The 14,330-nt window shown below is 41.6% G+C and overlaps 1 protein-coding gene across 11 annotated transcripts in view; it reads right to left on the reverse strand.

The window, feature by feature from the left end:
- Positions 1 to 12,943, reverse strand: part of RNF14 (ring finger protein 14) — a 26,955-nt gene extending 14,012 nt beyond the window's left edge. For 3 of the 11 annotated variants that reach the window (XR_006740708.1, XM_045576708.1, XM_045576704.1), the window contains exons 1-7: positions 12,803 to 12,938; positions 11,918 to 12,220; positions 9,782 to 9,954; positions 8,250 to 8,419; positions 6,595 to 6,746; positions 3,272 to 3,799; positions 1,747 to 1,975 (exon numbers count right to left, since the gene is read on the reverse strand). Coding sequence is in view for 10 of the 11 variants with exons in the window: in XM_045576708.1 (XP_045432664.1) it covers positions 1,747 to 1,975; positions 3,272 to 3,799; positions 6,595 to 6,746; positions 8,250 to 8,403 (1,063 nt within the window). In the remaining variant the exon portion in view is untranslated. Of the gene's footprint in view, positions 1 to 1,746; positions 1,976 to 3,271; positions 3,800 to 6,594; positions 6,747 to 8,249; positions 8,420 to 9,781; positions 9,955 to 11,917; positions 12,221 to 12,802 lie in introns of those variants that run through there. The other 8 variants (XM_045576706.1, XM_045576707.1, XM_036423338.2 and 5 more) reach the window with 8 other exon arrangements.
- Between the last annotated feature and the right edge of the window lie 1,387 nt (positions 12,944 to 14,330).

Raw genomic sequence — 14,330 nt, forward strand, 5'->3', positions numbered from 1 at the left:
TCTGATCTCTAATCACTTAAATGAATAAGCAGCCATTCTCAAAGCCTTTACTTATACATCAAAGGCTTTTGTTCATAATCCTATTATCTTAATTTTTCAACAGGATCAAGTAAAGACTCTCAAAAATGTTTGTTATTTTGTGTTCCTAGGCTTATTAAGGACAAAAGTTATTGCTCTAATGTTCTCAAAATAATAAAGATGCTAGTATAATATTTCATATATTTTATATGGTAAAATCTAGTGTCTATAAATATATATAGTAGAATCAGATGCCAAATTTTACTGAAGCCCCTACGTCTAACTTCAATTCTTTCCTCAAATGCTGTGAAAATGCACTTCTGCCTCTCAATGCTAAGGTTACAGAAATTTAAGAAATGGCTTATAATTATGCTGTGGTGAGTTCTTCAACCCATCTACTGGCCCACTACAAGACTCTGTTCTGGCAGAACCTACTCATTCTCCTCAGGGTACTTTCTTGGAGTTAATAACACTAACAGTGCCAACTAGTAACTACAATAATAACGGCATTAATAGTTACCACTCTGCCCTAGCTGGTTTGGCTCAGTTGACACTACGTCATCCTATGGACTGAAGGATATTGGGTTGAATTCCAGTCAAGGGCACCAAAAATAAACAAACAAACAAAAATAGTTACCACTTCGTCTTTTACATGTACTGGTCCACTGTTCTCAAATTATCTATGTTGAAGGACTAGTTTTTCTTCCCTACTCTGTCAAGGACCAATACTTTTATTTTTTTTAAATGTATTTTATTGATTTTCAGATAGGAAGGGAGAGGGAAAGAGATAGAAACATCAATGATGAGAGAGAACCACTGATCAATTGCCTCCTGCAAGCCCAGGGCATGTGCCCTGACTGGTAATCAAACCATGACTTCCTGGTTCATATGTCGATGCTCAGCCACTAAGTCACACCAGTTGAACAAGGACCAATACTTTTGAAAAATACAATAAAATGAATTTCTTCCTTACAACAACCGTATGAAGTACCTATTATCATCATCCCTGTTAGTTTGAGAAAGACTAAGTCAGCAGAGTCCATTTAAATCTATGTCAAGGACCTGCCTTCTCAATCCTTTTCTAGATCAGAAATGGCACACAGATTCCACATCGGGTGTCTACTTCAATAGAGGATGGCTTTCTGAAGTGCTGTGTTCAGGAAGATTCTGAGGCCTCCCTGAGCTCAATGAGAAAGCACTTGATGACTGATCAGACATATGTGCCATGGAAATAAGAGTGACAGCTATGCATCTGCCAGCCAGAACAGACAGAATTTCACATTCACAGATAAAAATGACCTTGCCATTCCTTCCCTGGACTGTTGTCCCTGATATCTCATGACTTGTTTCCTTAATTCCTCCAAGTCTTTACTCAAACCACTTGGCCAGTGAGGCTTCCCCTGACTTTCCAAAGTAAAATCACCAGCTCCTTTCCCTTCAGAACATTTCATATCCTATCTCTGTTTTATTTTTTTTCCTCATTAGCACTTTCTATCATCTGATATTTTTATATATGTTGTTTGCCTGTCTTCTCCATTAAAATGTTAAGTTTCATGAAGGCATTTCATCACTAATATATCCAACGAAGCTAGGGCAGCATCTAACACAAAAGTTTCTGTTTAATAAAAACTTCCGAATTGAAAGCTGAAGTGATAAGTTTTGGGGTGTTTTTTTTTTTTTGGTGGGGGGATAGGGGATGAGAGAACTGAGTTCACAGTTACAACTTACCTGCAGTGAGCTTACATGGAGAGACGCCATGGTAGGTCAATCTGCATAAGGTACAGAAGGCAAAATTGCAGCTGGAGCAGATGCCCATGGTACAGCCAGGCTCCTGCATCACAGGCAATTGGCAGCATGGACGGGGGCAGTACACCACATCTGCCATCAGGTCCAAGGTAGACTGGAGAAGAAGCCGATCATAACGGGCAAATAACTCTGCTTCTACTAGCTCTTTGACCTGGAGTAAAATATTTTAAAACAAAGGTTTGTCAATTTCCCAACCAGTTCTGTCCCTGAGGATATACTTGGGCTGCTGGGCAATCAGATGCACATAAATTAAACCCCTCTACCTCACTTCAAGATCAAAACCACCCCAGCTGCTGTGTCTCAGTGGCTGAATGTTGACCAATGAACCAGGGGTCATGGTTTGATCTCCGGTCAGGGCACATACAAGAATCAACCAATGAATGCATGAATAATTGGACCAACAAATTGATATTCTCTCTCTCTCCCCCTTCCTCTCTCTAAAAATACCTTAAAACAAAACAAAACAAAACAAAACAACTAAGCAAACTGTACACTTTAAATAGGTACATTTATGCCTTCATAGATTTGATTTTTTAAAATCACACCAAGCAGGCTGTCCTTAGGTTACAGTCTGTAAATGATTCAATTAGCCATTCCAACAGATATCCCCTTCAGATCCCAACCTCACACAAAGACAGGCAGTAATTCTCCAAGGTCAATGGCATTCTAGTAAATATATAAAGTAAGTCACCAGAATTACTTTACAGCTTTTCAACATTCATCCCTGCTGAGGACTGCCCATTTTGAGGCCAACAAAGAAAGCATTTATGTATGCTTAAATGGTAAAGACCATAGCATTCTTTTTTTTTATTCTCACCCGAGGAGTGAGGATATTTTTTCCATTGATTTTTAGAGATGGTAGAAGGGAGGAGGGTAGGGAAGAAAGAGAGAGGAGAGAGAAAAAAACATTGATGTGAGAGACACACATCAATTGGTTGCCTCCCATGTGTGCCCCAACCAGGGGTAAGGATTGAGTCTGCAACCCAGGCACATGTGTGCAGGCTGACGCTCCAATTACTGGGTAATGTCGGCCAGGGCAAGGCCACAGCATTCTTTTTTTTTTTTTTAACTCCTTCCTTTTACTTAAAAATATATATATTTGTATTGATTTCACAGAGGAATGGGAGGGAGAGATACAAACATCAATGATGAGAGAACATCACTGAATCGCTGCCTCCTGCACGTCCCATATTAGGAATCGAGCCTACAACCTGGGCATGTGCCCTTACTATAAATCAAATCCTGACTTCCTGGTTCATAGATCAACACTCAACCTCTGAGCGACACAGGCTAGGCAAGACCATAGTATTACTGATGGATATAGTGAATCAACTCGTGGGCAGGCTTCAAGACCTCAGAATGCCCTGATGAGCCCTAGCAAAAGAGTTCCTGAGAGGATGTCTCCCTTTGTCAAATAAAATTAGGACGCAACTGTTGGTAAAGTTACCTGACCAGGAGTAGCCACTGAAGGGCACTTGGGTTCTGGGCAGTTGAGGCATTGAACTTGGCCATCTTTGATCTGGATCTCAAAGTAGTCCTTCAGACAGGCTTTGCAGTACACATGCCTGCACTCCAAGAAGTGCATGCATTCACTACCCAGCTTCTCACAGAAACAGATATTGCACAGGAACAATTTACTATTGAAGCACTTTATCTGCTGAGCTTGATCAAAGTCCAAGATTTCCTGGATCAGATTGGACAATGACTCCACATCCTGCACGGCTCTCTCATCCACAGCTTCCTCTTGGTCTAGAGCGGATCCAGCGGCTCCTCTACAATCTAGCTCTGTGTTGCCAGAGGCTTGAGCCGTCCTTCTCTGCAATTTTTTCTGAGAACCGATCTTGAGTTCGAAAGGAGAGACAATATTCAGGTACCCCAGGGTCTCTTCCTTAAGAAACTGCATCCAGGCAAACAGGACCACGTTGCCACGGTGCTCTTCCCACAGGTTGTCTAGGTGCTTGCAGAGAGCAGACAGCTGGGAGAAAACACATGGGGAGGCAGGCGAGTTTAGAAAGATCCTGATGCTTTCAACCCCTGTTCTCCCCTGAAACTTTAAGTTAGGCTCTCACACTTCCTAAAGTGATTTTTTCCCCCACAGCTGTGATAAAGTGTGCTATCAAACAGCACCAATATTCTTATCAGATCACTTCTTAAGTTATTCAGCAACGTGTGCCATAGTAGAAGACAAAGTCAGAAGCTAGAGGAAGTACCATGAAAACAAGAGAGATGGTATGACTGCACAACATGTGGAACTAGGTTGACATATGCTCCGCTGCATGGAGGACTCTCTCTGTTCTTTAACTGTCCTTTGTGTTAATATTGCTATATACCTCATGTAGGAGAAAGGGATCCAGTTCTAAAGTTAACTGTTTCTATTCCTGTCGAGCCTTAGCCCTGTAGATGCCCTACAATAACAGTTAGAAAGAGAACTGTTTAAAGGTTTAAAATTAATTCTTCCAAGTCCCTTCAAAAAGTCAACTCATGAAAAGATCAGTCACAGGATCCAACCTCAGAGTCCTTGTTACTCAGATTTACAAGCTGGTTTTAACCAAGCAATCTGGGCTTATACCAGAACCTGGTTAATGGAGGCAGACATACTGATGAGGAACCTGGACAGGATTACAAGCCTGCAATGTGGTCTGGCTGCCATAGGGAAAATTCACACTTTCTAAAGGTAAGCAACCAAAGTTTAAACTATTTCAACTTCTCTACCGTAGAAGCAGTGTTTTATTTAAATGACAAATATAAAAGGACTCTCTACTAGAAATGTGAAATATCTGTAAGCAGAACTCAGGAATTACAAGCAGTTTTTCTTTTTAGGCAAACATAAAAATTAAAAAAATTAAGTCTTCCAGATGCTAATCAATTTTGTAAATTTAAATAACAAGTGAACAAGGACTACATTTTCTGTTCCTTGCTGCTCACTCAACCCTTCACAGGCATGAACTTAAACCACTAGTGGTTTTCCACATGTACATGAATATGCTTATAAGATCAGCCACACTTTTTAGAAACCTGTTGAAGGTTGTGAAATGGAGTAAACACTAACACTAAAAGGAAAGCTTTGAGTTCTGTTTGAGCCAAATCCAATGAAGAAGCCATTCTCCTCCATCCTCTTTTCTTCTCCAGCCCCTTCTCCAAAGAGGCGTCGGGGATATACATAAATGTGAGAAAGGAGAGATAGAAGAGGAAAAGGAAAAAGAGAGATTGTGCATGTACATATATTGGGGGAGGAAAAATGGAAAATTCAAGAAAACTAAGCCTACTTCCCTTCTATTTACCAACCCCAATTCAGTGAAAAACAGGTCCATGTGTCAACTTCACTAAAAACAGGTGACATTCATAATGCCAAGGAATCAGGGCCCTGCAACAAACAAGAACTGAACCAAGAAGGAGTATAAGAGACGAGTTAAATGTCAATTGTATACACAAAATTTTTATTTGATAGAAAATCCTACTGTAATTTTAGCTTTATATATAAAATAATGAACAACTGTCCTCTCCCACACCCTCCAAGCTAGAATTAAGTAGATTCTATTTGACTGAATCTGAAACTAAAGCCACACACCTTTAATCTGTCCTCGTGTGATACGTACGTGCGTGTGTGTGTGTGTGTGTGTGTGTGCACACGCGTGGATATAAAGTATCAGGAGTTCTCTTGAGAAATGGGACTATAAATATCTAAATAATTTAGTCAACTATCAGTGATCTAAATGTTAAATAGCCTTTAATATAGGGAAGTGGGCAAATAATTAACTGTCTAGCATGTATTGCCTCTGGCACAGCTATTAGAATGTAAGGTAATACTCCTTTTTATTCTATGTGTATTATCTTTTTTAAATTTAATTTTGTTTTTAAACCTCAATTTTAAGCTCAATTTTATAAAAGCACTCTTATCTAAAGATTAGACTATTGGGGCAAGGAGAAGAGAGGGACTGAAAAATACATGATCAAAAAGGAAAGACTGACAAGCTGCTCCTTAAGGTCAATAACTCTGACAGTTTTTGTCTTAATATACATCAACCTATCAATCTTCATCATGACTTCTAGAAAAGTAGCTGCTATTGATCCATTATCTACCCCAGAACACTATATTAGCTTCAAGTCATGTTTATGTCTCAATCATGAGTTAAAGTTACTAGAAAAGGTTATATAATCGGGAGGAAATTACTGTTCTTAATATAAGGTCTCAAGCCTTCATTAGCTATCTACAGGAATCACATTCATTTCTATTTGTGTGTAATCATATGGATGTGAGAGACCAGTCAACAATTATTTGTTCCTATTATTCAGAACTTTAAAAATAAAAGCACTTATATGTTTATTTAAGAAATGTGTTTATTCTAACTATATTAGATCAATTTTAGTCCTCCTAATTACATTTAAATCTTTCTTCTAAGGAATGAATAAGAAATTAAGAAAAAGGAGTAATTCCAACATCAAAGGAAAATTAGGAGAACTTATAGTTTCATCATAATTCAGAGTAAATGAGAAAATAGCAAAAAAAGAAAAGAAACAATATACTTGATTAGAAATTACTCCTATTGCAATGCATAATGATTAATAATTTTAATTACTGCCATTCCTTTCTAAAGCACCAAACATTTCCAACCCATTAACATTAGGATTCATGAAGGCAAGGGGAAAAAATTACAAAATCAAAACCATCTGTTCTCCATGCATTGAAGTCAAGATCAAGGTAGTCTTCAATTAAAGATGATTTTTTAAGTTTCTAAAAATGGATAAGAGAAATTAAGTTCCGGGTCTAACCTGAGTTGGTGACAGCCATTTGCCACTAAGTGTGAATGAAGGTGGGGAGGAGGATGGATAATCTGGTGGCAGTTCAAAGTTCAGCACAAGTGGAGGCAGAAAGCAAATGGTGTATTCAAAGCCACTATTCTGGAGACACTCATTTGAATTGCCTGAACCAAAAACAAAGAGTAGAAAGGATCAGTTGGTCAATACTTGAGTGTCCATTGTTGTTGAGCAGAGCTCAAGAAAGACTTAATGCTTTTGTTGAGGGGATAAAAACCCTCCCCCAAAGCCCTTTCTATTTCCTAATTTTAACTTCTTAGCCACCACCTTTAAAAAAGAAAATCTTGTAAGCCCTTGAAAAACCATGGAAGTTATAATGAAGATACACAACTTATTCTTGTATATACTTTTGAGTACAATTCCTAACAGTAAAGAGCAAGTAATGCACAATGTTTCCTTTTGTTATTGTTTTACAGTAGATGATTACAAACACAATCTAGAGAAAAGCATGTTTATTCCTATCAAAGAGCCATGACCTACTTAGACCAGCAAATATCAACTACCCATGAATCATAGTTGGGACAATTTGTTCCAACATAGTGATCTCAGGCTTGAGGACAAGATACAGCACACAACACTCACAAGCAAAGTTTCATTTTACATTATCACACTTTCTTTTCTCAATGCCTTTATAATAGAAATATTTGAGAAAACGTGCATCAAAGTCTCCTGTAAATGTTTGTATCAAATAAAGCAGTTTTATTTGTTTTGTTTTGTTTCTGAGGCAAATAGTAATAGCACATGTTGCATGTTTATAGTAGTTTAAATGAGTGATTGCCAACTGGTGGTCTGTGAGGTCCGAAAGGTTGGTGACCACTGGTTTAAGGAAACCTTTGGAGCAGCAGTTGCCAACTGGTGGTCCGCAGACCACTGATGGTCCATGAGGTCTGAAAGGTTGGCGACCTCTGATTTAAATGATTCTGGAAACCAAATAGCATTAACCACCACCAGTGTACTTTAAAGCTTCCAAGTTTTTTCACATACATTACTTAATTTCCTCTTTTATTAACTCTACTGAATGGCCCATGAGTCGTGGCTGATAAACTGCTAGTTAGAAGATTAGGATACATGGAATATGCAGGCTAATATCCTAAATTCAATGGTCAGAAGGTGGAATCAAACTGAAAACTGTTTACCTCCCAGTTAAATTTTCACTTAAAACAGAAACATGCACTGAATCTGTAATAATATCATTTATCACTGATGCTTAAAAACATAAGGTGATAAGTAATTTAGGTTTCAAACTCAGATACAGCAACAGACTGACAGTTGTCAGAGTGGAGAGAGGGAGGGGGCCTGGTTGAAAAAGATGAAGGGATTAAGCAGTAAAATTGAGTTACAGAAGAGTCACAGAGATGTAGATTACAACATAGGGAATATAGTTAATAACAGCAATAACTATGTATGGGACCAACTGGGTACTGAAAGCACTGGGGGAACCACTCTGTGAAGTACATGGTAGTCTAACCACTTGGCTGTACATCTGAAACTAACATAAAATGATACTCAATGCAGACTGTACTTGAAAAATAAATCATTTAGGTTTCACTAAGAAATTGAGAATAATCTTTATTTTAAAAAATCAGTTTAAGAGAATATTGTTAACTAACCGCTCACAAATATCTTGAAATTCTGTGGCAAGTCCAAATAGATCCTCGTTTCTCCACCTTGGACAGACTCTGCTTTTCTAAATTCATCTCCATCATAAATACTCGCCAGGGCCAGCAATTCATCCTCCTGAGCTTCTCGGTCTTCTGCCGACATTTAATTTTCTGAGGAGCTAAAGACAATTATTCAAATCAGTTAAGAATAGGAAAGGCTGAGTTTAGAAAAGTCTAGTAGCACACAAACACTCATACACAAAAAACTTCCTCAGAAAGAAGTGCAAAGGATTAGTCAATATTCTCACTATCCTGCTAAACTAAAAAATGAAAGGCATGTCTAATCTAGTAGTTTTGCAATAGTAACAGCTTTTTTTCAAGAAGAATGACAGAGGCGCTTCTAACTGCTGACTTTATCAGTTAGTATGACTAATTTAGGGGGAAAAGCATAATGTAAAAAATATTTTAAGGACAAATCCCAAATTAGTTTGGCTTGTCCACTAAACCTAGCAACATGCCCTGCCCACAAAAGAAGTCACAGTATATTTGATATACTTTTAAAAAAGAAATTAATTTTTTATATCCAGGTTTTCTCAACCTCAGCACTATTGACTTCGGAATAAGTAATTCTATGTTGCAGGATGCTGTCCTCTGTGTAGGATGTGTAACAGTAGCTCTGGCTTCAATTCGATAGATAACAATAGCATGCCTTTCCCTCAAGAGTTGTAACAATAAAAAAAAAAAGAGTTGTAACAATCAAAAATATCTGGACACCTTAACCGGTTTGGCTGAGTGGATAATGCGTTGTTGGCCTAAGGACTGAAGGGTCCAGTCAATGGCATATGCCCAGATTGTGGGCCACTTCCCAGGAGGGGGCATACAGGAGGCAGATGATCAATGATTCTCATCATTGATGTTAAAAAACAAAACAAAAATATCTGTACATAGTCAAATGTTCCAAAGGGGCAAAATTACTCCGTTTAGAACACCGTGTTCTAGAAATGTTATAGGCACAGATGCTAAATAAGAGATTTAGGTAACTAAGGAAGCTGCAAAGTAACATTAAATTTAGGAAATAATACCAAATTTTGTCAAATCAAGTTTAAGATTTATCATTATTTTAGGTGACACAAATATGCTACAATTAAAGTGCGAATCAATGCTTTTAAATCACAGTGACTAAAATATACACAATTTCAGAGAACTTAAATGTAAAAAAAAATATGAATGAGAATCTATGGAAATAGTTTAATCAAAACAACAACAAAAATTTACCATCCTGTCAATTAAAATATTGGGACTAAAAATGCACTTACAAATATTCTCCCCCTTAACAAAAATTTTTTTTATTGAAATGTACAAAACTAAGTTAGGACATGGCTTTTCACATTATAAAAGGTGACACTACAAAATTTATACAAATTCATTTAAAACAATGACACTTTCAAAAAATAATTTTGTTCCAACATATGAAAATGGTTCTGCTTATGCTGCATCCCTATCTAAGACAATGACAAGTTCCATTTGAGGTCAGTTAGTACCTGTTAATAATAACAACAAAAGAATATGAACACTGCAGTCTATTTCAGTTCAGAGTCTGGAATTCATGCAAATATCCCATTTATTCTCCAGACGATGGAGATGAGACTGCTGAAGTTGGATAAGAGACCAAGAAGTGGAACTCATACTAGATATACTATAGAAATCCTGCCATCTACAGAAAAAAAAGAAAAAAACACACAAAAATGGTATTAGCACCCTCTCCAAATTTAAATTCTGAATTTCCATTATTGCCACTTAAATCAAACACAGTCAATCCTAATCTGCATACTCCTCTCCCAGAACAGCCTGAGTCACATGGTTAAAGGGGCATTTACATGTATCCAGCTGAGAGAGGTCTTATCTGACATTTTCAGGCCTGGGAGGAGCTGAGAAGGACCGTCAAGGTAATGAGGCAAGTCTTATCTTATTGACTTCAGCCTTGGGAGGAGCTGAGAAAGACCGGTCAAGGTCATGAGAGGAGAGTGTATCACAAAACCTTTACAAACATCTACAGTGTTTGTTTCTCCAGCATCCACCACGAGACCCACTGAGTTAGCCCGCTTGTTGTTGCAAGGGATGGCAATGTCCACACAGCACAGGGGAGAAGCTATGTAACACAGAGCAATGGTGGCAGGTTAACATAAGACGCCTTTGTGAGGGGCTGGTGGTCACCCCTGGGATCAGAAGTCTTGGCTCCAATGGCTGCTTGGATGTGGTTAGGGAAGGTTCCAGCAGTGAAGTGCCCAGAAATAGGAGTGGGTCCAAGGGCAGCTGCAAACTTCAGCAGAGCTCATGGACCGGCGTTCCTGGATGATATGACACGGACATCATATCAGTTTTCAATGGTGACAATGGCACCAGCTGCCAGCAAAAGCTTCTCCCAGGTTCTCTTCAGATTTATGATGCAAATGCCATCACTTTTCCTTTAGTAGATGCACTGTTCCATTTAAAAGTCAAGATTGGTGCCACCTCAGTGGGTTCCTGCTGCAAGGAGTTTGAGGACATCCTCCTCCTTCATTTGCAGGACGTCAAGGGCTTTGGCCATTGTGGAAGTTTCCCTTTAAGCTGCGTGGGAACCAAGAGCAATGCTGTATGGGCCCCCTAAGGGTAGCAAGGAAAGGCTACATTCATGCTAAATGCTTTAGACCCCTAGCTGGTTTAGCTCAGTGGAGAGAGCTAAACCAGACTGGGGACTGAAGTGTCCGGGGGTCGATTCCAGTCAGGGGCACATGCCCAGGTTGTGGCCTCGATCCCCAGCTGGGGGCGTGCAGGAGGCAGCCGATCAATGATTCTCTCTCATTATTGATGTTTCTATCTCTCTCTCTTCCTCTCTGAAATCAATAAAAATATGTTAAAAAATAAAATAAAATAAACAAATAAAAAAATAAATGCTTTAGAGCCTGGCTTCTGAGCTGGAAGTGAGGGTAATGGGCCCATAGATGAGTTATGGAGAATCCTATGAACATCCCAAAATTATATGCAAAAGTATGATATGAAACCATAATTTTTAAAACAGATTCTCAGATGTATGACTCTCAAATAAGCTATACATGAAATTCAGAATCAATTTACATTTACTGAGCACCTACTATGTACTGTATTAAAGTCCTTTCAAATGACGCTATTTAATTTTAAACAATTTTACCAGATGTAGTAGTAATTAAGCTGAACATAATTAAGCTGTTTGTTCCTATTTCAATACTTACAAATGGGGTGAGAGATGAATTTATAGTTTCTGGTTTTAGGTTAGTTTGCTCCATAATGTCTGCACATTAGAGCCACCTGAGCAATTACACCAGGAATCAGTGATCTTATGTGCAGCCAGGATTGAGATCTACTCCACGCAGTCTCCCATCAACTGTTCCTCATCATCTACCCCACCACACCCCAGCTTCTGCAGCTGCCATGGGGGCCCCAGTTCTTTAATTCAGGTTGCTGACCTACATTCCCTTCCGATTCTATCCACTTAGCCTTCCAGACCCACCTCCAAAGCCTCTAGTCTATGTAGAAATTTCTAGTTAGGTGTCATGCCTGTCTAGAAATCCAGCAAACTTTTTAAATACAACTTTCCTGCGATACTATCTGGGGGGCTGAAGCCCACCTTGCGTTTCAATCGTTTGCACTTTCTCACCTACCAGACAGTACACGTTCCTTAAGAGTGAGAATCAAGTCTTTTGCGTGTATGTATTGTTCTCAGCATCTGGCAGTGCCTTGCATTAGACACTGGAAAAAATGAGAAGTGAATTGGAGTGAGATGCAGTGGGCTGACATGGGGGAGCCAGAATCACACAGCTCAGTAACAGCTCTGCCACATCCCACTAGAAGCAGGGACTTGGAAGTAGACAAAGGGGAGGAAATGGGGACGAACACTTTGCTTGAGGTGATGGACCCACGATGCAGTGTGCAGATGACGTTTTACTGAGCTGGACACTTGAAACCTGTATGGTTTTGTAAACCAATGTCACCCCTAATAAATTCAATTAAAAATATTATGTCAATAACTCAAAAACAACAATAACAACCCAAACCAGCAACAACAGTTAGAACCTGGTGAGCTCTTACCGTGGGTAAGCCCTTCAAATGCATTAACTCCCGTTAGCGTCCCACAAGCCAGGAAGCAAGTCCTATCACTAGCTCCATTACACAGAGGGGGGAAAATGGCATTTTAAGTCCTTTTCCGGCCCAAGGCCATACAGCCAATAACCTAACTACATCTGGGTTCACCCCACCTCGTTTCTTCACCTGTCACACGGGACCCAGAGTAAATCCTGGCGCAATCAGACAGGATCTCATTCCAGCGTAACATTAGTTTTGGCAAACTGGAAACCGCTACCCCGGGGAGGGGAGCCCCTCCTCCGCGGCTCCCCTGCGGCCCGGGAAGATCTGCTCCCTCTCCCGGGCCACACCCTGGGGATCCAGAGCAGGAGTCCCCCCGGCTCCGGAACCCGAACCCGCACGCCGCCGCCGGGGTCCCCGTCGCTCAGCGACCGGCGTGCCGAGTCGTAGTCCGTGCGACTCACCTACACCCGGGAGCAGGCCCGAGCCTCGCTGTCCGCCCCAGCGCCGGGCACGGGGCGCGGTGCGGCCGCGGGAGGTCCCGGAGAAGCCGGGACCGGACCCTTCGGTCTCTCGGCGCCCTGGGGCGGGGCGCGGTCTCAGCCGGGCCGGACTGGGGGCGCCCCGTCCGGTGTCTGGGGGGCTGGAGCCCGCTGAGCTGCCCCGGCCCGGCCGCCCTTCTCGGGTCTCGCGTGCCCCGAGCGCTGCCTCCAGCGTCCCTTCCGGCGAGCCTACCGTGCTGGGCCCGAAGGTTCCGCCCTCCGCCCTAGCCCGAGGCCCCTCCAAGTCTCTGGCCCGACCGGTCCGGAGACGCCCGGCTCCACCTGCGCACCGCCTCTTCCGCCTCAGGAGCTGTCAGCTGAGCCAGGTGGATCCGGCTGCGGCGGCCCGGCGCGAGGACCGCTTCTGCGCAGCCGCAGCGGCCGCCCGGTCCCCCCTCGGCCGCCCCCCGCAGGCGGAAGGCTGCGCTGCAGGCGGGACCACCCTCCCTGCTACCACACTGCCCAGAAACACTTACTATGCGTGCGAAGAAGTTGATACAAATGCAGATCTGAGACCCGGTGCCCAGCGGGCTCCTTTCAGCAGTGCTGGGGTAGGGCCCAGGAATTAGAATTTTTACCAACCCCAGAGGGGATCGCGAGGCAGCGGTGTACATGAGGCACACACACCATAAGGATCCTAGACTTGCTCCTCCGGAGAGACTTAAGCAAGCCTCCTCGCCCTTCTCTGATCCCAAATACCTTCTTAGAAATGCTGCCTATCTTTCTGGCACCTCCACGTTGAAAGTATTCACTCACTGTTCATTTTGTAACAACAATAACATAGGAGACAGGCTTCTGTGTAGAATGATTTCTGCAGCATAGTCAACTTTTAGAAAAGAAACAGCCTGTGGGTTACTGAATTTCTCCAGGGCAAACAGGATGGGGGTGGAGGAGGAATGGAAAGGGTATGAACAAAAAAACTGTGCCCTTGATTAATAGCACATTTTCCAGGAAGATCCGCCTAGGCCAGTGGTCAGCAAACTGCAGCTCGCGAACCACATGAGGCTCTTTGGCCCCTTGAGTGTGGCTCTTCCAACAAATACCACGTGCGATTGAAACTTTGTGGCCCATTTGCAGAAGTCGGTTTTCGGCTCTCAAAAGAAATTTCAATCGTTGTACTGTTGATATTTGACTCCGTTGACCAATGAATTTGCTGACCACTGGCCTAGACAAAAGGAGGTGGAGACAATTCGAAAAGACCTCAGTTCATTTTTTAAATAACCCAATTGGAGAGCCGAAAACTGATTTCTGCGCATGGGCCACAAAGTTTCAATTCCACTGTAAGAGCGCACCGCATGTGGTATTTTGTGGAAGAGCCACACTCCTGGGGTTAAAGAGCCGCACGTGGCTCTTGAGCAGCGGTCAGCTAGGTGACGTATGGGGAGAGACTGTTAATTCCTTAGTATTCAGCCAATGAGAAGGGACTCTCCCACCATAGAGTTAAATTACC

The sequence above is a fragment of the Pipistrellus kuhlii genome, unplaced genomic scaffold (genome assembly GCF_014108245.1).
Source record: "Pipistrellus kuhlii isolate mPipKuh1 unplaced genomic scaffold, mPipKuh1.p scaffold_m20_p_8, whole genome shotgun sequence".
NCBI lineage: Eukaryota > Metazoa > Chordata > Mammalia > Chiroptera > Vespertilionidae > Pipistrellus > Pipistrellus kuhlii.